The sequence below is a fragment of the Cyprinus carpio genome, chromosome A19 (assembly GCF_018340385.1).
Source record: "Cyprinus carpio isolate SPL01 chromosome A19, ASM1834038v1, whole genome shotgun sequence".
Classification (NCBI taxonomy): domain Eukaryota; kingdom Metazoa; phylum Chordata; class Actinopteri; order Cypriniformes; family Cyprinidae; genus Cyprinus; species Cyprinus carpio.
Genome location: NC_056590.1, coordinates 6,373,674 through 6,401,512, shown reverse-complemented (window position 1 = coordinate 6,401,512; position 27,839 = coordinate 6,373,674). Strand labels below are relative to the sequence as shown.

The window sequence follows — 27,839 nt, the reverse complement described above, 5'->3', positions numbered from 1 at the left end:
CTCTCGCCCCACCCCCTTTTACACTTCTCTCACAACACACAGCTTCTGTGCATGGTACATTTTCAGCAAGCAGGGGCGCCGGTGTACTGCCGAAATTTGCACCCTGCCAGATTATGCACCCCCTGGTATTGGTAGGTTTAGGAGTAGGTGTGGGGGAGGGGTTAGGATTAGGGTGGGGTTGGGATTAGGCAATCAGGTAGCGACTTCAACGAGGGGATGCAGAATCTGGCAGGGGTGAAGAATTCGGCACAACATCGCGACGAAGAGGATTTTTTTTTTTTTATGTCTTATTTTTATTTGCTCGTGCTGCCGCCCCCAATGTGTCACGAAAAATTACGCCCCGGGCGGCTGCCCGGTTCGCCCGTGCCTAAACCGCTACTGGCCATTCCTGTGTACATTCTCCTGAAACAACAACAGAGAATTAAGTTACAAAAGTATTGTGTTCTTGAGCCTTTGAAATACTAAAGAAACTCTGAAATGTAAAAAGTATTTGAAACATATTTCAACTCAGAATGAAAGAACGTAATAGGACTGTCATGATCAAGTTTTCTTATTAAAAAAAATAAAAAAACATGTAACAGACACTAGAAACAGCTGAAGTAACAACAACTAAATGTGAAAAATCCAGAACATTGGAATACAGTTTCTCTTCATAAGAAGAAAAAAAAAACATATTTAAAAACTTTTCTAATCATTGCCCATAACACAAAGAAAGACAATGAATGTGATGCGATGATACCTGCGTCTGAAGATGATCATATATTTCTGTTGTCACAGTGTTATTTCCATCTGACCTACAACAGATAAAGCAGATTACAAAAAAAAATTGAGCTTGAGTGCATACAGATTGTTTTTATAGAATTCAATGCATGTTAATGTCATAATATCTCTCATATTTAGCTGCAGAGTAAACTTCATAAAAAATCAAATCTCATCATCAAAATATAGTCAGAATAAACTCATATTTCCTCTGCCATAAATCATACATCCTGAAAAGTTTTTAAAACAAGGATATTTAAAAGCAAGACCATTAAAACAAGTGTTGAATATTTAGAACTCATTTCTAATTTACCTTCTCCTTTTGTAGCGCTGCAAAACAATCAGAAGTACAGCTAGAAGTACTACTACTACTACTACTGCTGCTGCTACTTTTTTATCAGGCCATTTGGATTCTTCACAGTCAGTGCATTTTTCCACTGCAAAAAAAATAAAAAGATTTAAAAAAGATGAGGCATGACCAGCAACATTAATCAATTTCTGTATTGCCATATAACTACGTATTGAGTGACTTGTTATATTGAAGTTTCATCTGTTATGCACAGGCATCATGAGTGTAGAAAGCTCATTCTGCTTATATTCATATTCACTTAAGACTGTATTTATGTTGATATTTACTCCATCCTGCTGAAACTGGTTCTGTCAGGCTCCTGTGAATGACAAAACAGTCATATATCCCTTCATGATTTCTGTCGATCTCCACACTGGATCTCATCTGAAAGGATCCATCATCATTTGGTCTGATTCCAGAAGAGATCTGATCTTCAAGGGCAGTTTTGTTAAACCTAATGTCCATCTCAATATCTCTGGGGTAAAAGCCAGTGGTCAGACAGGTCAAAACCTGCTTATTTTGATCATTAGGATCTTTTCTCAAAGTGGTGTGAACGTCTGGTTTACCTGGAGAAGAAAGAAGCAGAAAATCTAAATATTTACAAATATTTTGGTTCTGTGTGTTGTGAAAGAAAAAAAAAAACGTTCTGTTGTAGAGAAGAAAGTAAGATTACAGATTTGGAACATGAGAGTAAATAATGTAATCACTTTTTTGGGTGAACTATCACTTTAACCAAAGATTTGGTGCATTAATCTAATACAGAACTTCCCAAATTTCAGGTGGCGTAAGACATAATAATAATAATAATAAATTGCTTATTAAGAAAGAACCGCAGACCTGAGAGCAATGGAGGTACAGCTTATTTGTTAAAATGTAAAGAGCAAAATAAGCAGGTCACCAGCTGGCACAGCAGAGTCCTGACTGACAGAGCAGCAGTGAAGACAAACGGGAAACAGTAATCCGAACCAGGAGATCCACCTGAGGAAGCAACCATAGACAACAGGGCTAGGCAAGAGCAGATTGGCACACCGGGCAGAAAGCTAACAGCATGTTAACCACCGATGACAGGCAGAGCTAGAGAGCAGAATCCAACCCAGACACAGAGGGAGCTGAAACAGAAAACGGACCGTATGATCTGTACGGATCAGGCTGAACGGTTTGGCACGCATGTGATTCACAAAATAAACTGTTAAAGTTTAACCATCATAGAGTTTCAAGTTTATCCTTTGCACATGTTTTTGTCTTGCCAGTTTTACACATTCAAGCATTTTGAAAGTAAAAGTGAAAAAAAGTGAAAATCGTGACATTTGCCAAGTATGGTAACCCATACTCGGAATTGTTGGCTCTGCATTTAACCCATCCAAGTGCGCGCATATAGCAGTGAGAAGTGAACTGAACACACCATGAACACACCCCCGGAGCAGTGGGCAGCTGGCTTGCTCAAGGGCACTTCAGGCATGGGTATTGAAGGTGGAAGAGAGCACTGTTCATTCACTCCCCCCACCTACAACTCCTGCCAGCACCGAGACTCAAACCTGCCAAATTCTGGTTACAAGTCCAATTCTCTAACCATTAGGCCACAGCTGCCCCTAAAACTCACACTTTCTGTGCGCTCAGCCGCTGCCGCACACGCGCAGAGAGAGAGACACCACGTGAACAGCGAATTAAAAATACCCATTTTGACAAGTATTATAAGCCCCTCTCACACTATACGTTGGTCAAGGAAAATTGCCAGATTGCCTTCTGTGTGAACGCAAACACGTCCTGGGATTGATTCTGGGATCGATCCCGGGTTGGGGACCTAGTAAACACAGTTGGTTATGTCTTATGTGAACGTAAACAGCTGAGAAAAAAAACAGGTGTGTGTCAGTATTAGGTCCGTGCATTTGTTCTTAAAGAGACAGCAGCCAATAAATACCTGTTTCTGTCTGCTAATCAAACAACACCACAGCTCTAACGAAGATTAATTTATATTTAACTTTTGTGTTGTTTTACACTTAATTATTACATTTCTGCACCTGAATGCTACTGTTACTGAGTTTATTTGTAACTGTGTTTTGTTGTATTCAACTTGTAATTTGTGTAATTGTTCTTTTTTTGTTACTTACTTTATTAGTTAAGCTAGTAGTTTTTGCTGTGTTATAGAAGTACTTAAAGTAATCCACCACTAATTTATTTTTTAAAAATCATAAAAACTGATACTAAAAATCACTAAAAATACCTAAAACCATCCGAACCGTGAGTTTGTAATCCGTTGCCCCAATAGTACATACAATGAAAAGGAGCAATTAGAAAAGAACATTTTCAGAAATGAGAACTCATTATCAGTATTTATTTGTTATTGAATGATGATAAATCACCTCTTTATCAAACAAGAATTAATTATTAATTATTACTTTAATTTTTTATTATGCATTTAGAACTTACGATTTTCTGTGTTGTTAAATGTGGAGATCCAGTCAGTGCAGGTCTTGAGGTAATCCTTCAGGAGTTCATTGTGTACTGTTTGCTGATCCCATTTCATTTTGGTTTCTTTAGCTTTGGGGTTTTTCTCAATCCACTGCAGTGTGTCAGAATTAAAGGCCATAAAATCCTCTCCATCAAATCCATAATCATCAAATGCTCTCAGATTCACTGATCCATCAGAAAGTTTCTCCAGTTCACAACCAATTACTCTCTGAAGAACATGGAGCTCTACAATCACAGAACAACATTCACGATAAACTTACACTACATAAAATATACAATAAATTTCATAACATGCCTGATAATTGATGACTAAAGCATGAAACTCACCAGAACACAGAGAGTCTGTGCAGTCTGACAGAGTCCTGATCTGATGTAGGAACCAGTCTCTAGAATCAGGTGGTTCTTCAGGAGCATTGATCCAGTCATCTTCAGTCAGAATCCAGTCTCTTTCTTCATTACTGTAGTGAGCGATCAGTCTGTCATCAGCAACAGCTACAGCACTGAACTCTGGGAAAGTGTCTGCTTTGGAAAGAACTGTAAACTTGAAGTAGATGTAACGTTTCCCTGAGGAACAGACTGTATAAAACACAAGCAATGAGAAAAGGTGAAAGGACTGTATACAAACTCTAAAGTACACTGTAACATTTTAATTTATTTTTACATTATATTTTATATTATTATAAAACGATTTATAGTGTGTTTGTTAAGTCCCCTATATACTTCAAACGAAATCGAAGAACGAACTGATATGACGTCATTTCGAACAAAATCAGGCTGAAACGAAGTTTGTTTTGAGTTCGTTTCAGCAGTTCGAAACAGCTCACCAAAGCGAACTTTATGAGGGAGTTTGTTTCGGCTCCTAAACACCCTTGAGTTTCTATTGGTCCGTGGCGGTTACGTGGGTGTGTTCTGAAACTCCACCTTCTTTGACGTGCGATTTTTTTTGCCCGGTTCATTTCTCATTCAGCGGAGGTCATTAAGGAGAGCAACATCTCCTGAATACACTGGAGTGTCGAATAGCTGAGCTGCACAGATATATCCGCACCTGTACGATCGCTCGCGGAGAGAATTTAAAGATGTATGTAGAGACAGTATTTCATTCCTAGAAAGAAATAGTGTTACACCAAAATTCTGTGACCATCGTATTTTGTGACTGTAGTAGGCGCAGTTGTCACTGTTTAGCTACAAGTCGAGCACACATGCGAGCTGTGGGTCATAAACTGTGAGCTGGGTAACTATGGCGCTCGATATGTTTCTTTCGGCGACGAGACTGACAAGCACGACAGATAACACACGTGTATACGTGCGTGTACGTCTCCATTTGTTTTATATGGAGACGTACACGCAAATATCACGTCACGTAGACAAGTCAATAACGTGTAGCTGTTGATCTTTACAGACGTGACGGCGGCGTCACGTTAGAAATTAACGTGTGGATAACATCTTAACGTCTGCACGTCTGAACGTCTTAACGTCTGAACGTCCTAACGTCTTAACGTCTGCACGTCTGAACGTCTTAACGTCTGTACGTCTGCACTTCTGAACATCTTAACGTCTGCACGTCTGCACGTCTGCAAGTCTGTACGTCTGAACGTCTGCACGTCTGAACATCTTAACGTCTGCACGTCTGTACGTCTGAACGTCTGCACGTCTGCAAGTCTGTACGTCTGAACGTCTTAACGTCTGCACGTCTGAACGTCTTAACGTCTGCACGTCTGTACGTCTGCACGTCTTAACGTCTGCACGTCTGAACGTCTTAACGTCTGCACGTCTGAACGTCTGCACGTCTGCACGTCTTAACGTCTGAACGTCTGCACGTCTTAACGTCTGCACGTCTGAACGTCTTAACGTCTGCACGTCTGAACGTCTGCACGTCTTAACGTCTGCACATGTGAACGTCTGCACGTCTTAACGTCTGCAAGTCTTAACGTCTGCACGTCTGAACGTCTGCAAGTCTTAACGTCTGCATGTCTGAACGTCTGCACGTCTGCAAGTCTTAACGTCTGCACGTCTGAACGTCTGCAAGTCTTAACGTCTGCATGTCTGAACGTCTTAACATCTTAACGTCTGCATGTCTGCCCGCCTAATTTTCCTTATTTTCTCATACATTTACTGTTATAGACATTATCATAATCTTATTTTGGCAGTTTACTCAGGACTACATTTGATTTATTTATTTCTATAATGCTGAATGTCTGTTATACATTTAGTATCCCAATTTTAGATAAAAGTATATTGTCATGTATATACGATCTTATGAGAGACAAATAAAATGGGCTAGTAAAATTCAGAAAAAGTGGGTCATATCATTATTTGTTTGTTTAAGATTTGTTAAAGCCCTGCAGCAGCCGGTCTGCATGCCTCAAATTCATTTATAGATACTGCATTTATTATTAAATAACCATTCAGAAACCAATTTAAAGCTTATTGGATTTTAAAACTAAAATTAATTACATACTTCTGATTGCCGGTTTACTGCTATTCTTATCATTAAAATTGTTTAACATAAACGTACCATTTAATAGAGCTACACTAAAGTTTTTATAAAGCCAAGCTAAATGTAGCCCATGCAGTCATTCATTCGCATGCACAAAACCCAATGGTTTTAGACTATTTGGTAGCTTATATTATTATATGCATAAAATATTGTCCTATATCTGCTTATAAAATATCTCTCCTTGTAATAGGCCTAGACATTTCATGCAGTCATGCCCATCGCCCACTAAAAGTGACACTGGGTAAATGCTGGGCAAATTATTAAATATAATGGGCCTAGGTTAATATCAAACAGTGTAGCTGTCATTTATATCAGCAACATATTTCGTGATATCAGCCAGCCCTAAAACTGCTCAACATAAGGCTAAAGCTTACAATATGGCTTTTTGTAAAGCTACTTTCTTACGATGTGAAATGAGTAGCCTAACTTCCTGTAACTTGATTCGTCTATATTCATCAAATCATTATTAATCACCCCCCCCCCCAACCCATAATTAATATTTTAATTATTATCTGAATGTTACTATGATAATTTATGCATGTATAGTCCTTGATTCCTTTACACATATGAAGACTTGTGCTTGTGTTAATAAATCTCTTTACACCTTACCATCTAACCTTGATTTATATCATATAAAGCATTATGTAAAAAAAAAAAAAAATCTATGGCTATACATTTATTTTTGTGATTTAAAACTAATGTCTGCATAAATTTATGTAGGCTACCAACTAAGGAATTGCACAAAATTCCCCCAAAAGATCTAAACTGGAACTTACCTGTCAGCACATATAAACATACAAGTTATCAAGTCATTTGAAAGACAATTCTATGTTGTGTTAAAAAAATAATAAAGATGTGATGGCTGTTGTCTGTGGTTTGTTTATTGACTTGGAGCTTAGGCTCTGCATGGTTATAGTCTAAAATTGATATTAACTGTATATTCCTCAAATCTTTTTGGAATGTTGCTCCATGATCAAAAAGGATGTTGATTCCGAGACATTACCTGATCATGTTCACCCATTTACTAAATCCCTTTGCACATAGCCTTGAATGTCCTTTTGCAGTTTTTCTCAGTCACTTTGGTAGATTTCTTGAATCATCCTTAAGATTTGCAAACCAGTAAATGCATTTCTCAAAATAATTCATACTAACACCACACAATGGATTACCTGCAAAAGCCTGTAACTTGCTCTAAATCCTAGTTCATGTCTCAAAAGTCAGTATGTATGTCAATGAACATATAGCCTAGTGCCAGCCAACAGAATGAATAGTCCTTTTGTCATTCTTCTCAAACAAGATCCAAAATGATTAGTCATGCTGTCAATATAACAGTGTTCAGTATTTTCAGATTTAAACTATGGCTACAATTTATATATATATTCTTTATATCACAATGACATACATACATACATATACATACATATATATATATATACATACACACACACTCTCTGTATGTGTGTGTGTGTGTGTGTTACATTCTCTCTATAAAGTATATTTACTGTATTATGTAAAATGTGGTGTACGTATACAGTATTACAGTACTGAAAATAATGTCTGATTACACACCTGTTCTGTTTACAAACGTTTGAATGATTGAAGAACACTGTTGTTCTCCCAACATTCGGCTTTACCTTTTGACCCACCTCAGTCATTGTAAGGTCATGATTGATAAGATTGTCTGCAATAGTGTCCTTATTTCTTTAGAAACATGTCCACAATCTTAACTCTTCCGCCACACATCATTACTCCTCTTCTTCACGGCTGTTGACACTGTTTGTTTCTGTGTTGTTCTTCCATTATCTAAATGTGTGACACTGAGTTGAGCTCTGTCAATATATGCTTGTCAAATGAAGCTTCATGAGATGCACCTCTGAGCTATTTCAGAGACCTGGTTGATTCAATGCTTTACATTCTCCTTCATTAGTGAAATGAAAAATTAAAACGTTAAAATAGCATGTCAGGAACCAACAACAGCACATACATTTAGGCTATACCCATTTCTATTTGTAACGCAGCCACTTTAAATTCACATAATATTTCACTTCTGAGTAACAGAAATATATATATATATATATTTAAATATAATGAAAATTAATTGCCAACTGAGACAAGTTGAGGAAAAATACCAAGTAAAACACAAATTTATACATATGTGTTTGAATGTTTCTGTAATGAACAGTTTTTAGAAAACCAGAATGCCTGTAAATAAACAATATATTAATGACTGGCATTTCACACAATAGTCAATGAAAATACAGTTCCAAACAGCGCCACAGCAGAACAACTGCAATTGTCCGAAAGAAGTAGTTGTGTGGGTGTTAAATATATATTTGTGTTTTTGAAAGAATAGGTTGAACATCAACCAGTAATCTCAATAGAAAAGGGCCTTGGCGCCATCTACTGGCAATTTTATATTGATATTTAGTAGTATAATATTTATTTAGCCTCCTTTCATTTCGGCATTTACAACTCGGTTTAAATGAGCTTGCTAGAAGTTCATAGAACGATTTTTTATAACATAGAAATTCAGAATTTAATTAAGTAATGCATCCACTCTACTAGCTTTTTTATTATTATTACTGCAGCCTATATAGCCTATTTCCTATTCCCATGCAGGCTCGTGCATAATTGATATTTCAAAATACATTCAAAGCTTTTTACTGTTGAGATTAGTTTATTTATTTATTTATTTTATGTATCCAAACCTAAATAGTATTTTTTTAATATTCTTCGAGGATGTTAAAAGCTAGGCCTATGTAGCCTATAGCTATTAATGTGATTTTCTCTGCTGAAAATTACTTAATCTAATTTAATAATAGCTTAAATTACTGTTCGAACAGTGTCTCAAATATAAGACAAGTCCATTCAATTCAATTAAATTCAAATTTAGTTGTAGGCTATAGCGCTTTCCACAATACATATTGTTTCAAAGCAGCTTTACAGGAAATTGCATTTCAGAAAATGTAGCCTACATATAAAAATACAGTTAGTTAGTTATTTATTAATCCATCATAACAAGTAGCTGCAAAAAAGTACGAGCGATATTTTTAAATTAGCCAAGGCACGTTAAGTATTGCGTTCAGACGTGCAGACGTTCTCCACACGCACGTTAACACGTCTTTTAGCTTAGGAAAAAAAAAAATGAGACAAAACGAGCGCCATAGGTAACAAGCAAACAAGTGCAAACAGCGCCTGGCAGGACAGTTTGGTGTCTTGTTAGAACAGGTTAACTTACATCAACAAGCTCTTGGAGTGCTATTGCGTTCTCTACTTTACTTTTCACGGTTTTTTTCCATAGGCTAATAAAACGACATGTGATCGGATGCTGATGGTTTTTAATTTAAATTGTTCATTTTAATATTATATATTGATAGATAGATAGTCATTTCACTTTAATGGCAATGTATAGGTCATTTTCTATGCTATTAAAGTGAAACTAAACCAAAGAAGCCTGATAAAAAATGCTCATCTTAGATGAAAATTTCAGACAGCACTTAGAGGCTTTTGCACCTGAACTCTTCATATCTATCTATCTATCTATCTATCTATCTATCTATCTATCTATCTATCTATCTATCTATCTATCTATCTATCTATCGTTATACTGGTCGACCATTTACTGAAATGAACCGTGTTCTTACCTTGATGTGCATCGCCAAGAAAACAGGAAAACAAAAAAAGCAAAAACATTCTACACAGAAAATGTTTAAAAACTACAACCTATAAAATATTTTTTGTCCTTCAAATCTCCGATGACCTCCCTGAGCAGCACTAAGCTAACAGGTAATTGCTCTCAAGAGGACCCCTTCATCAAAGAGTGTGGTTCTTTGCCCCGAGCAGAGTATAAGAGGGGTGGAGCATGGCCGTGGGAAGTAGGGGTGCTGCATGTGTTGCAGCACCCCCGTTGGAAAATGCAGACATTACAGCACTCTCTGACAGATGCAAAAAAAATAAATACATAAACGTATTAAAAACATTTTTTAAATCCTCCTGTTTGTTATTAACCTAAGAAGTTTATGCACGAGGAGGGTTTTGAGCACAACTAAATAATTATTGACCCTTCGCACGTACGTACGATCACACCGGTTTGATCAGTCTAGGCTGGTCCCAGTGCATGACGTGATCAACTGCTAAATTCAAATGTGCTTTCACGTGTTGGCTGGCGCTGAGCCAGAGAGAGGCGCGTTCAGAGCATTGGTTCAGAGCTGTCATATATCACAACTTTTCAGTGTTTTCAACCACATAATGTTTATTTTAGGTTTCAGACATATAAGTACTAAAAAAAACAATACATTTAGAGTTTGTAAAATACACACTGATGTCAAAGGAAGAGGCAATAATAATCCTTTCCATTATAATTAGACACGTTGTTTTATTCATATCAGATACACATGTGTAAGTAACTTTAAAGTTACTCTATTCTTCTCCCAGTTCACCAGCCACTTACTTTTATGTATTTCGGGAGAAGTGGATGAATTCACGTGTTGTAACTCCAACAGACCCGATTCTCTGAACTGCGTGTGCGGCACAAACTAAGATGCAGTCGCGCATACAGCTCAACTAACGCGATAGCTTATAAAGGTGTTTTAAAACACTTCCACTTGCATATATTTGACAATCGGAATATCAGATATTTCATGCCATATCTAACAAATTTGTGAATATTTTGAATAAAAAGGAAAAATGACATAAAAGCAGATCATCATCAGTTTAAATAACGTAGGCTTATATGTGCTGTTAAAAATATTTGCTGTTGTGGATGTTCTTGTCCGCTGTGCGCGACAACCTTTTGGAGCTGTTTAACTATCTTGGCTATTTGTACGTGTCTGCTATGTGCAACGGAGTCTGGTTACAAGATTGGTATAAATATGTTTAATTCTTATTAGTGTGTGTTTACTTTGTTATTAGACTTAGACATTATTAAGAGGTGTCCACCTGACACGCAAAAAATGCACCTCCCACTACAGCACCCCCAACTTAAAACCTCTTCCCACGGCCCTGGGGTGGAGTGATTCTGACTGGAGCCAGGAGCGGATTTTTCCGGTCGGAGGTTCGTGGTTTTCACTTGCTTCAGCACCAGTACAATTCATGCCAACCGCCCGTAATATAACTGCATATTTAGCAAGAATTCACATGATAAACATATTTAGCTATAGCTTGATACAGATGGATCTCTAAAATCAGAAGGTTATAATGATGGCAACAGCCGAGCGGGAAGTTATATAGTAGGCTAGTTCTCAAGAAGTTTGTCTGTTCCTTTTAATGAATATTTTCGGGTTAAAGCATGATTTAAAACATTCACACTCACTCGCTTAATCAATAATGCATCCAAACAAATGTAATCTTACAGTGCTACTTCATCTGTAACTTATCTGATTTCGAATGAGCAGAAATCTGTAAGAAATGCATCGATCTGTAGATAAAATAACTGAAAATGTAGTTATTTTTATCACAAACAAAATTTGCACAGCAGAAAGCAGCAATTATACCTTTTAATGCTGACAACCAACAAAAAAAAAAAGTTTGCACACAATAGCTTAAGCCACTTTGAAACTCTCCTGTTATTTTCTTTTTTATTTTAATATAGGCTACGTTATGAACATAACATTTCAAACATACTGAAATAGTATTTTTAACAGTTTAGCGTACAGTTTCACGCCCCTGTTGTTCCTGAAGCGTCCAGTAGGGGAGAGCGGATACACGGCGAAATGATTTCTAAAATTTTAAGGGCCATTTAGCCATCTGAGAAGAAAGAGATACATCTTTTGTGTTCAACAATATTATTTTTTATCACCATTATTAAAAACATGAACTAGGATGACTCCCATTGATGACTCTTTTAATTGTTATTTTGGAGGTTCCCTTGTGTCAAAATGCTCTCGCTCACTGATAAAACAACTAAAGTGGGATTCACGAGTTCACACTTACATATAATTAGCTGAAGTATATAATGCATATTTGGTGTGCTGTCCGGGGAAGGGCTCCGAGCTCGGGAATGGCCCGAACCTAGAGTACCCCCCCCCTCTACATAAGTGTAAAATGAACTCTAAGTGGAGGAGATGGGGTGGAGGGGGGATGCTGATAAACCGTCAATGGATAGGGGTAAGTCAGCTGTATTTATACCCTAGTGTTGATTATCTTAAGTGAGCTCCACCTGTGCTAATTAGACTAAGTATCTGACGTGCTCTTCTTCCCGAACCTTGTTAATAAAACATCATTTCACGAGTTCACACTTACATATAATTAGCTGAAGTATATAATGCATATTTGGCGTGCTGTCCGGGGAAGGGCTCCGAGCTCGGGAATGGCCCGAACCTAGAGTACCCCCCAAAAAAGCAAAAGCAAAAGGACAGAGCCAGACTAAGGACCCCCCCACAATAGCATTGAGATCTGGCGGGGGCTGATATTTGGAAAGTCAGCTGGTTGGCAGGCCGGAAGAGCCTACGTACTCCGGTGGGAGCGACTTATACATTTGGAAAGGTAGGCCCTACCGGCTGCTGGTATCGGACTACGTGATTTGGGGCGCCCGGTCGGGAGGGCTCGAGCCGTTGCTCAACCGGAGCACCTCACTGCATTGGAACGGATGAGCCCTACCGGCCGATGAAGGAGGAGCAGCGTGATTGGATAGCCCGACCAGGAGGGCCCGAGTTGCCTCGACTGGAATAGGTCACAGTGTTGGCGTACGGGCCCTACTGGCTGATGAGCCCCTGCTAATCAGTGGGCAACCAGGGCAGATTACTGACCGAGAGGGCCCATGAAGCCTCCGACTGGAGATCGAGACTCAGGACGACGGACGTGTAGGTCCTCTCAGTTGAGCAGATAAACAGGCTTTGCCGGCAAAGAGGAAAAGGACTCTAGCGACATCCGATGGGAGATCAATACTCACGGCATCAGATGGATAAGACCTGTTTGTGGGCAGCAAGTAAAGAAACCCAACCGGGAGCACTCTCGCCGACATCTGACACGAGCACAATACTCAACGGCATCAGATGGGTAAGCCTCGCCGGCCGGGGAGCGGGAAAAGGAAAACCCCGACTGCGCGGGGGCTCCTCGTGGCATCCGATGGGAGATCAGGACTCAGGGCATCGAACGGGTAAGCCTCACCAGGCGGGGGGAAAATATTTGGACAGCGTTTGGCAGGAGGTCGAGACTATTAACGTCGTACGGCTGAGCATCGCCACCCGTCAAACAGGAACGAAAAGTTAGGTGGCCGTGAGACTCTCGCCGACGTCCGATGGGAGCTCAATACTCAAGGCATCGAATGGATAAGCCTCTCCGGACGCAAGACGGAAAGGTAAAGTTGTGTTGCCACAAGTTGTTGTGGGTAAGCCTCGCTGACCGAAGGAGGAAAAGGTAAGGGTGTGTGGCCGGGAGGCTCTCGCCGACGTCCGATGGGAGCTCAATACTCACAGCATCGGACGGGTAAGCCTTTGTTGACCATAGGATGAAAAAAGTAAGCTGTCTAGCCGGGAGACTCTCGCCGACATCCGAAGGGAGCTCAATACTCGCAGCGCCGAACGGGTAAGCCTCGCCGACTGTAGAAAGGAAAAGTAATGTTGTCTAGACGGGAGGCTCTCGCCGACGTCTGATGGGAGGTAAATACTCGCGACATCAAACGGTTAAGCCTCTCCGAACATAAGATGGAAAGGTAAAGTTGACTGGCCAGTATTTGGCCAGACAGTGAAGGTTTTTTTTTTTTTTTAAAAATTTTTAAGTAAGGGAGTGTAGCCGGGAGCTCTTGACGGCATCTAGTGGGAGCTCAATACTCACGACACGGACTGGTCAGGTTCGCCGGTAGTCGGATGGAAAGGCCAAGATCGCTTGACCGGGAGGGCTCTTGCAGCATTCGACGGGAGTTCAGTACTCACTGCGCGGACGGCTAAGCAACACCGGTAGTTGAAAGAAAAACATTCACTCAACCGGGAAAGCTCTTGCAGCACCTGCCAGGGAGTTCAATACTAAGAACAATATGGGTTGTCTAAATGGGTAGATGCTATGAGGATTACTTTGTGTAACGGTTTAAAAAATCCGATGAGCTGCTTCCGATAACGTGTCAGAAAATCTTGGTGCGGTCTTTGCATTCGAAAGTTAAGCGTACAAAAATTAAAATAAATAGAATTTCCTGTGCCAGTGTACCCAGAATAAGTGCTATGAATCTGGATGCATAGGCATAACTCTGAAATCTGAGGTGATGTCGACTTTTGCCAGCCAAGTGCTAAGACCCATGAAATATTTAAGTTTTTTTTTTTTTTTTTTTTCTCAGAATTACAGAAATCATCAAGAGTAATCAAGGTCCTTATGTTTCAAAACGGCAAGTTATACGGAGTTGACGGATCGATTAGGAGTTTCTTACCCCAGAATTTTCCAAGTGGCTAATGCAAAACTGAGAAGGCGGGGCATCGAAAGGGCTGATCGTTAATGTGTATGGACCGGTATGATAGCCTTAAGCCAAAAATATCACTGTTTTACAGTATTGTTTTTTTTTTTTTTTTAATATATATATATATATATATATATATATTATATAATAAATGACTGGGTAAGTCATTTGATTTGTTTCTTCTTTGATTTGTTTCCTAAAAAGGAGAAGGAAAAATAAATAAATGAAGACTGACATCTTTATTTAACCTAAACATGTAATTACAGTTAATTTTAGTTATATAATTCATGTACATATCATTTCATATCATTTAGTTATATAACAATAATCATACACAATCTGATTTAATAACCCACTTTGAAGCAAAACCAGAATGTTCTCACAAGCTTTGTGAAATTATACCACATAAACATTTTATTAGACAGTCAGCTCCCCTCAGAAACACGTTCATATAAACCCCCAAATCAGTATTGGGGATTTTCCTCCAATAGTTCGTGCATCATGAACAGTGAGTGATCTGCCTGCTACAGTAAGTCAAAATTTTTTTTTTTTTATATACATCAAGAGGGCTCGCATGAAAAACTGCAACTTTTGATGTCCACATTCAAGGATTTATGATTGCCGTAGCACCTCTGTTGTAAAGAATTGTTTAAAAATTCAAGATTAAGTGTACATTTGAATTAAACGTTTAGCGAGGATTAAATTGTACAGTGACATGGAGAAACAATCATCGGGAAGTTGGTGCCCTTTGAAGTCTTTTGACAATGCATGTACATTATATTGTTTAAAATACGTTAAGTTTGTTCAATAGAACAGTATTGTTAAATGCTTTTCATACCTCCTTTAAACCGATCACCTTGCTATTAAAAAAAACAGAAGAAAAAAAAAAACGCTTCTGTGAAAATATGTATTTCAGGTAATTTTAAAGGCTATTATTTGATAAGGGCCTGTTTTTTTTTTTTCCTTTCCTTGGCTTCTGTGAAAGCGTTCACTGCTGCAGCAGTGGAGAAATATAGATAGAGGCTCCTGCAGCAGACAACACAGCAGCTTTTTTTTTTTTTTTTTTTTTTTTTTTTTTTTTTTAAACGTGCAACTTGAAGGTTATTAGGTTTAAAAAACATGCATTTCCTCTTAATCACGCGAAGAAAAAGTATTGAAAAACTAACCGATGCGCACGTTGGCTAGACTTGGAGAGAGGTGCCTAGTAATACTCACGTCACATGTGAATTAGGTTGCACTTGTTGATTGTTTCTTAGTGGTAAACCTTATTTTTAGCTGTACGAAACAGTTGGTTTTGCTGCTTGATATTGACAATTGTTGTGTCCTATCATATTATTTTAATCTGTTATCTTAATCAGGGCCGGCGCTCCGCAAACGCACATGACGCACTGCGCGTAGGGCACCAAGTGCTTGGGGGGCACCAAAAATTCTGGGTCGTGAAAAAATCATCACAATAGGCTACTAGTATAAAATAACAAATAAAAATATTTCTAAAAGCATGTTAATATACAAAAGCAATACAAAAGTAATATAGGCCTAGACCAAATTAGTCGAGAAAAAGGTGAATCTCTGTGCCAGTCTCCCTCTGGTGCCCTTCTCCCCCCCCTCCCAGTGGTCTGTTCGATTATGCCTCAATCAATGTCAAATTTGGCAGACACCGACCTCAGACATGGCCTCGAAAAGGCAACCAAGAGTCGGGGGCGGAAAAAGAAAAAGAAGAAGACAGCGGGATGATGCTCGCGCGTCGCTTGCAGGTAAGACAATGTTTTAAAATAAAAATGTTAGTTTTGTAGCCCTTGCGTGTAGTATGCATGTCCAGGGGCGTCGGCGCGTCCGCGTCGCTAGTAGTGCAAAAGATCCGGGGGTTTTAGCCCTGCATGTTGAGTCTTTTATTTTAATAACGGGGTCCGGGGAAATTGTGAAACTTGGGCTGTTAAAGATTGCAGGCAGAACGTTCAGGAAAGGAAGGCCAATCGTTGGGGTCCTCATCGTCATATTTGAATGACAAATAAAGCTAATTTTCCCCATACGTTACAGATGTGTCACGTGTGCATATAGCTATTACTGCAGAACGTTCCCTATTGTAATTTCTTCGCTTCAATACAATGTCTATCTGCCTCAGTCTGAACTTTAGAAAAACCCTGCAACTGAACGTAATGTGATTTTGCCAAATTAGACCGCTTAGATAAAGATTTTTCGTTGTTGTACTATGGCATGCGGTCATTTTCAAGAGGTTCGGCCAAGGGCGACATCTGTTGGTGAAACTGCAATTAGCCCCACAAAAAAAACACAATCTCAGTGTTTGTATATTTTTCATATTCAGCAGAGTTTGTCAAATTATTAGGGCTGGGAAAAGATTAATCTCGATTAATCGCATCCAAAATAAAAGTTTGTGTCTACATGATATATGTGTGTGTACTGTGTAGAATTGCATGGTTATTTGCAGTTTAAAATGTGCACTTTAAAATTCATACTTCATAAAAATTCATACACTTATACTGTTATTTGCACTACTAAACCTTTTTTTGCACTTTTAACTTTCTCTGTTTACATTGTTCAGTTCCAATTATTCATTTGCAGCAGTTATTTTGGAAGTAAAGAGAACCTAACTAAGAAATTCTGAATGGTAGTTATTTCTTTGGTTGGTTGGTTGGGGAGGGGGGGGCACTGCCAAGCATTTGTGCTTAGGGCACCCAAATGGATAGCGCCGGCCCTGATCTTAATTAAGAACACTCTGGTTTTTACTGCAAACAGTTTTACTGTTTACTGCACGTTGTTATTCTCCTCATTATTTACCTATAGCGGCCAATGAAACGGAAGTCTCACCCATAGGCTCACTTCCGCGTTGAGAAAAAAGGTGGATAATCGATAGTCGTTTAGGTAGGCCTTACATAGCTGAAATCATTTTCTCGCAAATCAATCTTTTTTATCCGTTTATCTGAGTGAAATGTAATTTAAAATACAGGAAAAAATACTCGCGAAATTAAAGACAATCTTAGAAATTTGTTTGTATTCTATGTCGTCTGCGACGATGAAAATAATATCAAGATCCTTGTGTCACAACGTCTTTAACAACTTTCAGCAACCAATGACACCTTTTAGCGACTTACCTAAAAATGAGTTTGCAACACGGCCTGTGCCGCTAGCGCAAGAGCTTGAGGCCCGGCTGCATGATGACGCTGCGGCCGGAAGAGCCGCGGTAAAAGGTTGAGTAGAAGCGGGAAGCCAGTGAGGCTTTGCTGCGGTGAGATAAGCGGCGTGGCGCGGCCCAGCCTCGTTGGAAGCCTGCCGCTGCGAGCCAGCGCTTAAGGAGAGCCGGATTTTGTGTGCCGCGGGGCAATGGAGGAGTCGAGCGAGGCGAGTTTGGGGCCTTGCGAGTTTTGCCCGATATATTGGCCGCCCTGTTGTTGTGGATTCAGGATTGAGGTTTGGCGGATTGCTGGGAGACTAATAACTTAGATCGTACAGATCCGCTTTGTTAACCTTCGCGAGGACGGAGCGTCGGAATTAATCGCCGTTTGCCTCGGGATTACGTACGGTCCACTTTCCGATTGGAGGAATTGTAGGCACAGCCTAAGATAAGAGGACGCCGGGGAAAAATTGGACATGACGCCGGTAGATGGGAGGTTAAGCCTCGGTGTCGTGAGGAGCGTGTGGCTGGTCGAGCAGAGCAGCGGCCGCAATGGAGCACGGAGCTCGCGGCGGTGTCTGGCGGAGAAGGAGCGATCCTGGGCCCGGCAGATTGGCCAGAGAACTGAAAAATCCCCAATATAAACCTCGTCTTCTAAATGAGAGAAGCTGAGTCTGCCATATAATGGCAAAAGGTGCAAACCGAATGCTGATAAACCGTCAATGGAAAACATCAAGTCAGCGGTATTTATACCCTAGTGTTGATTATCTTAAGTGAGCTCCACCTGTGCTAATTAGGTCACGTGCTCCTCCCGAACCTTGTTAATAAAACATCATTAGTTGTAGAAAGAAATGGTTATTTGTGAATAATGGCAGGATGTCATCTGAGACGTGTTTTATTTTATAGCATCCTTACAGTACTTTATGTAAATGGCAGGTCCTTGCAGAAATGTCTCCTCAGTCTTTAGGATGGACAGATTTCCCACAAAAGCCAGGACACAGATAATGGACGTGGCAATTGTTTCTTAGCTGTGGACCTAAAGATGTCTCTGTGCTCTGATTACTAGACAGAGAGACAGAAGAAGATCTCTCTTCAGAGTGGATTCAGGACCTATAGGATGCAGAAGCAATGGTTATTGCCAGCGAGTATGAAAAAGGCAATCCATTTCACAATTGCAATCTTTGCCTTATGATATTGGGGTAAAATCACCCTCCGTAAAACCAGCATAAAAGAACAATCCCTCCAAACCACAAAGTTTAATAATTACTATATTCTTATGAGCTACACCTTGTAAAATCTTACACATAACACATAAAGATCTGGGCTTAATGCAGGGAACACAAGAGCATCCTTAAAAAAAGCATTATCCTAAAAAAACACAAATAACACCAATAAAGAATACCTTTTATTTTACTTCTGACTTATAGTAGATGTCAAAAAGTATGATTTAAGCATTCAATACTCACTGGAGAGTAGACAGGGACTGTGGCAATAACATGCATGTTGGAAGTGTACATGTTTTTGCCCTGTGAGAGCAAAAGGAAACATTAAGCAGACTCTCTCTTGCCTTTCAGATATGAAATGAAGAAACTCTCTTAGAAGTCTCAAATAAACTACAGCTGATATAAAATAATGTGAAAAAGATTTATACATGTGCTCAAACCTCTTCATAGACGAGTGCAGGCGTTTTCAATCTGCAAGAGAAACAATCAAAATAGCACACACAGAAGTCTGAGCTCTTCAAACAAAGAAAACAAATAGCATAAGGTTACTTGCAAATGTTTCTACTTACATTTACCTGACCGTCAATAAGTACATTTATAGATGCATCTATTAACATATAAAAATTAATTGACATCGACTCTTAGCTAATCATTTAACTACAAATGTTGCAACGTTGCACGCTTGCTGAACAATAATAACTCCAGCGATTTCCTCTTATACTTGTCGCTTCTGTTCTGATAGATAGCTCATACTGTACAGCCTCCCCCTACTGGACGCATCAGGAACAACAGGGGTGTAAACCTGGGCATAAAACCAGGTCGTGATCCTTCATCTACCAATTTTTTTTTTTTTTTGGTTGATCTACTGTGAACTCGATCCAGAGACTCTAATTACTACCCCCCTCCCCATCCTCCTCTCAATGAAAATCTATGCTACAGCCAGCGCTGCGTTTTCAGCTCCTCTGGCTTAATATATATATATATATATTAAATTCAAATCCTATTCATTAAACCTGTGTTCTCCAAATATTTATCTAAAGCTGCTCAGTTATTACTTATTATTGTTATATCTCAAATTAATTTTAATGTCCTCTTTCCTCTCTTTTTTTTCTATCATCTTTATACTTTTCACAATACATGCCATCTTTGTTTATTTGCTTCTTCATTTCATATCTACTGTATAATACTTCCATTTCTATTCTAGTGGCCATCAGAGCTTGTTTCGCCAGTTTGTCTGCTGCTTCATTCCCTTTCACCTCCACGTGAGCTGGAACCCACATTAATATTACGCTCACCCTTTTCTGCTGTTATGTATATAATTCTTGCAGAATTTCCACTATTAAACTCTGTCTAGTGTCTGAGTGTTGTGCTTCAGTGCACATAAGAGCAGAACTGGAGTCTGAACACACTACCACAGCCTTTAATCCCGCCTCACTTATCCAACAAAATGCCATCATTATTGCTATTAATTCCCCTGAAAATACTGATAACGTATTTGAGACCCTTACCTTTCTGGATATTTGCATTTTTGAAATGACAACTGCTACCCATTTGTTCATCATCAACTGAAGGCTGTGGCAAAATCCCCAAAGGGACTGCTGGTAAAGCCATTCTTGGAGTAATACTTAACTCTTTAATAGCCAACTCCTTTACTAAATCTCCAACCACCCATCCAAAACTATCACATTCCCTTTTCCATGCTCCTTAAAATGGGATGTGATTCTCTTGTCCCATAAAAAAAATCACATTATATTTGATATCGTTAAAAATGCGTTATAATGACCATTAAAATCTTTTAAATTGCATAGTCCATATACTAGTATATAACTGAAGCTATAGGTTGTGAAATCAAGCATTTCTCGTTCTATTTTGTAGTTATCTTACTAGCATAGCATTCATCTATCTATTAGCCTGTTAGCTTAGCTTATACACATGCATTTAAACCTACCTTGCATATATGTGTTAAATGTCCAAATATTTCAGTTATGATGATAACTTTGTAATATTATTGTATTATTATTATTAGAAGTACCAGTAGTATTAGCAGGTCATCTAATGAAAGGATTTACATTACATAGGCCTCTGTCACGTTATATATTATTTTTATGTATTTGCATTAACATTATGTATTATTAGAATTATTATGGTTTATCAAGTGTAAGAACTTACATTATTAGTTTTATTTTATACTTCCAATATAGTTCCCAATTATAACATTTGTGTGTGCTTGGCATGAGAATCTATTTATTAAAAATGTATTGTATAGCGAGACCGGGTACCGTTGGTACACTTTTTGCTTTTTCCGTTACCACACCAAAACTATGCACTGAAAATAAGTGATTTTTCATATGACATTTGATTTACTTGTCTACTAAAATATTAATAATTATTTACATCCATAAGTAGGTCATATTTGCCACAATTAACTCATAAACACAAGAAGCTTTTTTGTTCCAACTGTACCCATGTCGGATAGCTGGAACAGTACCCGAGTAAAGTTGAGACACCAATGCTTTAAAGCTGTCTAACCAATTCACCCCCCCCCCCCCCCCCCCCCCCCCCCCCCCCCCCCCCCCCCCCCCCCCCCCCCCCCATTGCAAATGTAAAATACCTTTAAAAATGAGAATTCAACAGTTTCTTATTTCCGTTCAGCATTTTATTTTATTATTTGTATAGTTAAAAGTACTTCATTTGTAAAACATTGTAAAGTAATGGCAAACAGCGATAGGCTATTTCATTTTAGTTCATCATTTTAATAGTAACAGTTGAGAAGTTGAGTAACCGGAAAACACATTGAACAACTGCAAACAGCAATAATAAAACACATCAAATGCAAACAATAACCTAATAAACATAATAACAATAACCTAATAAACCATAAAAACAAAACAAAGGTCAATCTGTCACCAAGGCTACGTACTTACATAAGTCACATCTGTCACTTACAGTGGTGGCAAATGTAGTTTTGGCTTCTGTAACTGATCTAACTACCTAGAAAGAGTGTGCTGTTGTTTTATTTCATCCGGTATTCGTTTAGCTTTTTTGCCTTTATTACAGAGGGTTAATTTCCTTTCGCATCTCGCCAACCTCCATTTGCCCGAAACAACAACAGAGAATTAGGTTACACAAGTAACCCATATAAAGTATGTTTTTGATTCTTTGAAGAAACTGTCAAACATGAAAAAAGCAGCAACATATTTCAACTAAGCATAAAGGAACATAAATGGGTACTGTCATAATTATGTATTCTTATTAAAATAGAGATGGCACAGGTTAAAACATTTGAAAGGAACAAAAAATAAATTAAAACATACTATATTTTTTTTTTGCAGAACCAGAAAGCAAGAGTAACCCTAGTTCAGTCACTAAACTCTGTGCAAAAAACATCACTGGACTGGTGTAATCATGTTCCCCTCTCCACCGGTAGATCCATTACCACTAAACTCTGTGCAAAAACATCACTAGACTGCTGTACCTTCAGAATCTAAATTATGATGCTTTGGACTAAATTTGTATTTTACAACTTTCTGCTCAAAAAAGACAATAAATGTGATATCGAGATACCTATTTTGAGCTAAACAACGTGATTAAAATGCTCAGAACTGTTCCTCTTTCCACCGTCGTCACGACCATATGTGTTATCTGTCTCCACCATCATCACGACCAGGTATGTAATCTAGAAAGACACAGATTATATAAAAACTTCTACCTATAGTATACATCTTTAAAAAATATTTAGAAATATACTGCCAAAACTGGAAAGTCCGCTAGTTCACGTGCTTTGGTCCGGACCAAATACAATGTTGATTTTTTTTGTTTGGTGTGGTTCACTTTCACACTGCCATTTTTGCAAGTTAACCAGAAATTGTAAACAAATTCACACGTATGCTAAAGGTCATCCATTCATTAGACAGAAATTCTCAAGCTTACCAGAGTCCGTTTGGAACCGGACCGAGACCCCTATCTTCAGCTGGGTCTTGGTGCGGGTTGTTAGGTCCGTACCCAAATGCAAATGCTGTATTCACACCTGCCCAAAAGATCTGCACCAAGGGGGTAAACTTGAGTTCGATTCAATCAGACTAAACAAGACAGGTGTGAAATCACTATAAATTGTCAAAACAATGATATATAAAAACGAGATTTAATGCAAGACACTACTGGCAAAATCATTGTACTTCATACACTGGTCAATTTTAAGATTTTGTGCTATTTTGCTTTCATAACATGCCTTCTTTCATAACCAGTGGAAAGAAAACATCCTAAATAATACAAATTTAAGTATAAGTTTTCTCTGGCTGATGACAGTATTTTCTGATTTACAGAGAGATCTAACATCCCATCGGTAAAAACCTCTAATATGTCAATAAAATTAAACAAGAATTCTGAATCTTGGTTTTATCCAAGGTTCAGATTCATGTTCTGGAAAATTATGCAAATGAGTGCATATTAAATGAGAGTGTGTCATTTGCATATTTAAAATACAATTTCAGCAAAATTGTAATACAAAAAATGTTTTCCATTCTTAAAGTCTGTGTGAACTGAAGTTGCTGCCGACTTTATTTCAGTATAGTGATGTATTTTAAACTGAAAGGGAACACTGATTAGAAGACAGGGTTTTATTTATATGAGATGTGCATTAAGTAGTAATGTAGTAAGACAGTGATGTTTAAAGGCCAAAATTCAGTACACACCTTATTGATGATGCAGACTTTGTACAGGCAAGTAGATGAACCCAGAATATAAACACAATGTGCAAAGTTTCACATTAAATATTTTCCCACAGCAAACCAAAATTTGTGCCAACATATCTTTGTTTTATCCTTGCATTTTGTTCACATATCTTTGTTTTATCCTTGATCTAAATTATCTAAATATTCGAAAGGTTTGTGCTGCAGTTCTATGGATGTTTTGCCCACCAGGTCTCCAGTCATGTGACTGAAAACTATTTATGGCCTAAGCCCCGAAACTGACGTCATCAGAGAAGGCATTCCATTCCAGAGCATAAGCAAATGATTCGATTTTAATTAAAACATTTTGTTTTTTCAGTGGATTAACTTAATATGGGGGCAGTTGTGGCCTAATGGTTAGAGAGTCAGACTTGTGACCTGAAGGTGCCGGGTTTGAGTCTCAGGTCCGGCAGGGATTGTCGGTGGGGGGAGTCAATATCCAGTGTTCTCTTCCACCCTCAGTACCATGACTGAGGTGAGACCCTTGAGCACCGAACCCCCAACTGCTCCCTGGGAGTGTGTTCATGGTGTGTGTGTGTGTATCACTACTGTGTGTGTGCACTTGGATGGGTGAAATGCAGAGCACAAATTCTGAGTATGGGTCACTTCACTTCACTAATATAATTAATCAGCTGGGGAGGTATGATGATAACTATTAGTTAAATTGCCTGTCCTTAAAACAACAATGAATATTGTTCATATTGAATATTTATAACTCACCATTTAACTTTTTCTTTTTGTAGATGCAGTAACCAATCACACCAAGAACTAGAACTAGAACTAGACTTGCTGCTCCTGCTATAACAAGCCATATAAATACTGTTTTACAGTCAATACATGTTCCATCTGCAAAATGAAGAAAAAAATTAAAAAACAAAATATTACAAATGTTGCTTATATCAATATTATAAACTGTTGAACTGAATTGAGGCACTTTAAATTTAACCATTTGTAAACAGAAACATTAATCCATTTCAGCATTTTTATGTTCTACTGCTACAATGTAATTATAATGTTACTACTTGTATTTACATTCATAATTTTAATGTAGAAGACTCATTCTGCTTGTATTCACTTAAGACTGTATTTATGATGATATTTACCCCATTCTACTGTAACTGGTTCTGTCAGGCTGCTGTGAATGACATGACAGTCATAAGATCCTCTGTGGTTTCTGTCGATCTTCACACTGGATCTCATCTGAAAGCTTTCATCATCATTTGGTCTGATTCCAGATGATATCTGGTTCTGAATGTTAATTCTGTTCAATCTGATGTTCATCTCAACATCTCTGGGGTAGAAACCAGTGACCAGACAGATCAGAACCAGCTTACTGTGATCATCAGGAGCTCTCCTCGCAAACACACAAACATCTGGTGAATCTGGAGCAGCAGAAATCATAATGAAAGTAACAAAGAAAATTTTACAAAAAATTCTGTTTTATGTGTAAAGCTATTATATTCTTCACATTCATTCACATATTCATGTGTGTAAATGATCACAATTACATCTAAGAAGTAACCCTTACATACATGAACAACCTTAAGAGACTTTTTAAATTAAAAGTGTTTCATTATGTGAAGGGCTGCTGATGTGGCACTTTTTAGATACAAACCCAGAAAGTTAAATCAAACACTCAAACATTGATATTTCAACCAAATGTGTCCTCAATGGTGTTACAGTACATTTTCAACTCATCAGTACGTATTTTTCACTACATGATGATCTCCTGAACTAATATCATGCTCAGACTCACAAAGACAAGATCTAATTAAAGTGATCCGATCAGAACTTACGCTTTTTTGTGTTGTTAAATGTGGAGATCCAGTTCATGCAGTTCTTCAGGTATTGCTTGAGGAATTGGATTCGTTCAGTTTGCTGATCCCATTTAATTTTGGTTTCTTTAGCTTTGGGGTGTTTATCAATCCACTGCAGAGTTTCAGAATCAAAGGCCATAAAATCCTCTCCATCAAATCCATGGAAACTAACAATGAAAAGATAATTATACTTCTTTCATAAGTTTCATAACAAGTGTGATAATTAATAAGAGAAAAGTTTTAAACTCACCAGAACACAACAACACACAACATGAGGGGCGTAGCCATCATTTCAGAAGTGAGGGGGACAGAAATGTTAAATAAACATTACAATATAACATTTCTGTAATCTATATAGCAGTCAACAGTTTTTGAACAGTAAGATTTTTTATATTTTATTAAGAAGCCTCTTCTGCTCACCAAGCCTTCATTTATTTGATCCAAAGTACAGCAAAAGTAGTAATGTTGTGAAATATTTTTACTATTTAAAATAACTGCTTTCTATTTGAATATATTGTAAACTGTAATTTATTTCTGTGACGTGCAGCTGTATTTTCAGCATCATTACTCCAGTCTTCAGAAATCATTCTAATATCCTGATTTGCTGCTCAAAAAAACTTTTTTAATTAGCATTATTATTAATATTTAAAACAGTTGAGTACATTTTTTTCAGGATTTTCAACATCATCATAATAATAAATGTTCTTTGAGCAGCAAATCAGAATATCAACCTGTTTTCTGAAGGATCGTGTGACTGGAGTGATGATGCTAAAGATGTAGCTTTGAAATCACAATAAATTGCATTTGAAAATATATTCAAATAGAAAACAGTTTTTCTAAATACTAAAAATATTTCAAAATTTTACTGTTTTGCTGTATTTTGGATCAAATAAATGCAGGCTTGGTGAACAGAACAGACTTGTTTAAAAAACTAACAATTTTACTGTTCAAAAACTTTTGACTGGTATTTGTATAGGTAACTTTATTTTTTCTCTAATTTCTAGCTTTTAATTGGCTTAGAAATCAGATAACTGCTGAACAATAATCAATAATAACGATTTGTTAATGTTTATATACTACAAACACTTTTTTTATCACATAATAAGGCAGAATAGTTTCTATACTGTAATAAATGCTATGTCAATTAGCACTGCATTGTTCATATACTTTATTTATGACCTGCTGGAGATGACTTGAAAAACACAAACCATATATTGTAGCAACTGTATGTTTAATGTCTTCATGCTTCCAAACGTTTCAATTTTTCTGTGAAAACCACTGTTTTCATACAGCGATGGCTGGATGCTGTTTTGTGTATTTCCGGGTTCGACTTTCTGCACGAGAGTGTCTTCCGGCTTCGAGTATGAATGAAACGGACACTGCATGAGTGTTTAGTGCTCCGTGATGTTCATCTCGCCTTATTCTGGGTCCGAATGAAATATCAGGTCATGTGCAGACTATCCTGTATAGGTTTAAATCTGTATTTATTCACACCAGAAAACCTCTATGCAAACACACTTGCCCGAAAAAGTGCGGGGGACAAATTCAGGCTACGTGATAATAAAAATGGGGGGACACGTCCCCCGCGTAATCTACACCCCTGCATCATACATGTAGATGAATTGCATATCTGATCATTGATGTGTAAATGAAACTCACCAGAACACAGAGAGTCTGTGCAGTTTGACAGAATCCTGATCTGATGTAGGAACCAGTCTCTAGAATCAGGTGGTGCTTCAGGAGCATTGATCCAGTTATCTTCAGTCAGAATCGATCTTATCCAGTCTTCATTACTGTAGTGTTTGATCTGAATGTCATCAGCAACAGCTACAGCACTGAACTCTGGGAAAATGTCTGCTTTGGAAAGGACTGTAAATTTGTAGTATATGTAATGTTTCTCTGAGGAACCGACTGTATAAAACACAAGCAATGAGAAAAGGTGAAAGGACTTACAAATGGTGGATAAACCTGAAAACAAACTCTAAAGTACACTATCAAATTTTAATTTATTTTACATTATACTGTATACTATTATAAAACTATTTATAGTGTGTTTGTAAGTGACTGTCGACCCTATACCGAAAATAATAAACATTGTTCTTACCTTGCTGCGCATCGCTACGATCAAATAATACAAACATTAATACAAAACACAAAAACATTCTACACAGAAAAAACCTAGAGCCTTTTTGTTCTTAACATTTCGAAAACCGCTATCAGCTGATCTTCATCAAAGTGAATGTTTATTTCGTCTCTTCCGGCTGTTTTTGAGCGCACTGCTGCCCCTCACATGCGTCTTGATGAAATTACACTTTCACTTTCACTCCTGAACACTAGTGTGCATCTTCTGAAGTAATTTGATAGATTTATATTCACTAAAAAAAATAACACAAATTGTTGAGAACAGCAGGTGTTAGGTATCATTAATAACAGCATTAAACTCTCCAGTAAGAGGCAGTGTGTGACTTAATTGTATATAATGATT

At 38.0% G+C, this 27,839-nt stretch overlaps 1 protein-coding gene across 1 annotated transcript; it reads right to left on the bottom strand.

The window, feature by feature from the left end:
• LOC109056657 (H-2 class I histocompatibility antigen, TLA(B) alpha chain) lies at positions 1 to 27,601 on the bottom strand. Its single transcript, XM_019073847.2, has 7 exons — positions 27,459 to 27,601; positions 27,014 to 27,265; positions 3,536 to 3,802; positions 1,396 to 1,674; positions 1,073 to 1,196; positions 740 to 794; positions 1 to 402 (listed from the first exon to the last, which is right to left on the bottom strand). The coding sequence occupies exons 1-7, from the start codon at positions 27,514 to 27,516 to the stop codon at positions 376 to 378; spliced, it is 1,062 nt and encodes a 353-aa protein (XP_018929392.2). The 5' UTR covers positions 27,517 to 27,601; the 3' UTR covers positions 1 to 375.
• Positions 27,602 to 27,839: the final 238 nt, after the last annotated feature.

Coding starts and splice junctions, on each gene's coding strand:
- LOC109056657 (XM_019073847.2), bottom strand. CDS start 27,516: ATGTTTTTGTGTTTTGTATTAATGTTTGTATTATTTGATCGTAGCGAT. Junction 3,803..27,013: donor CACAGACTCTCTGTGTTCTG/GTGAGTTTCATT, acceptor CTGTGATTGTAG/AGCTCCATGTTCTTCAGAGA. Junction 403..739: donor ATGATCATCTTCAGACGCAG/GTATCATCGCAT, acceptor TTGTTGTTTCAG/GAGAATGTACACAGGAATGG.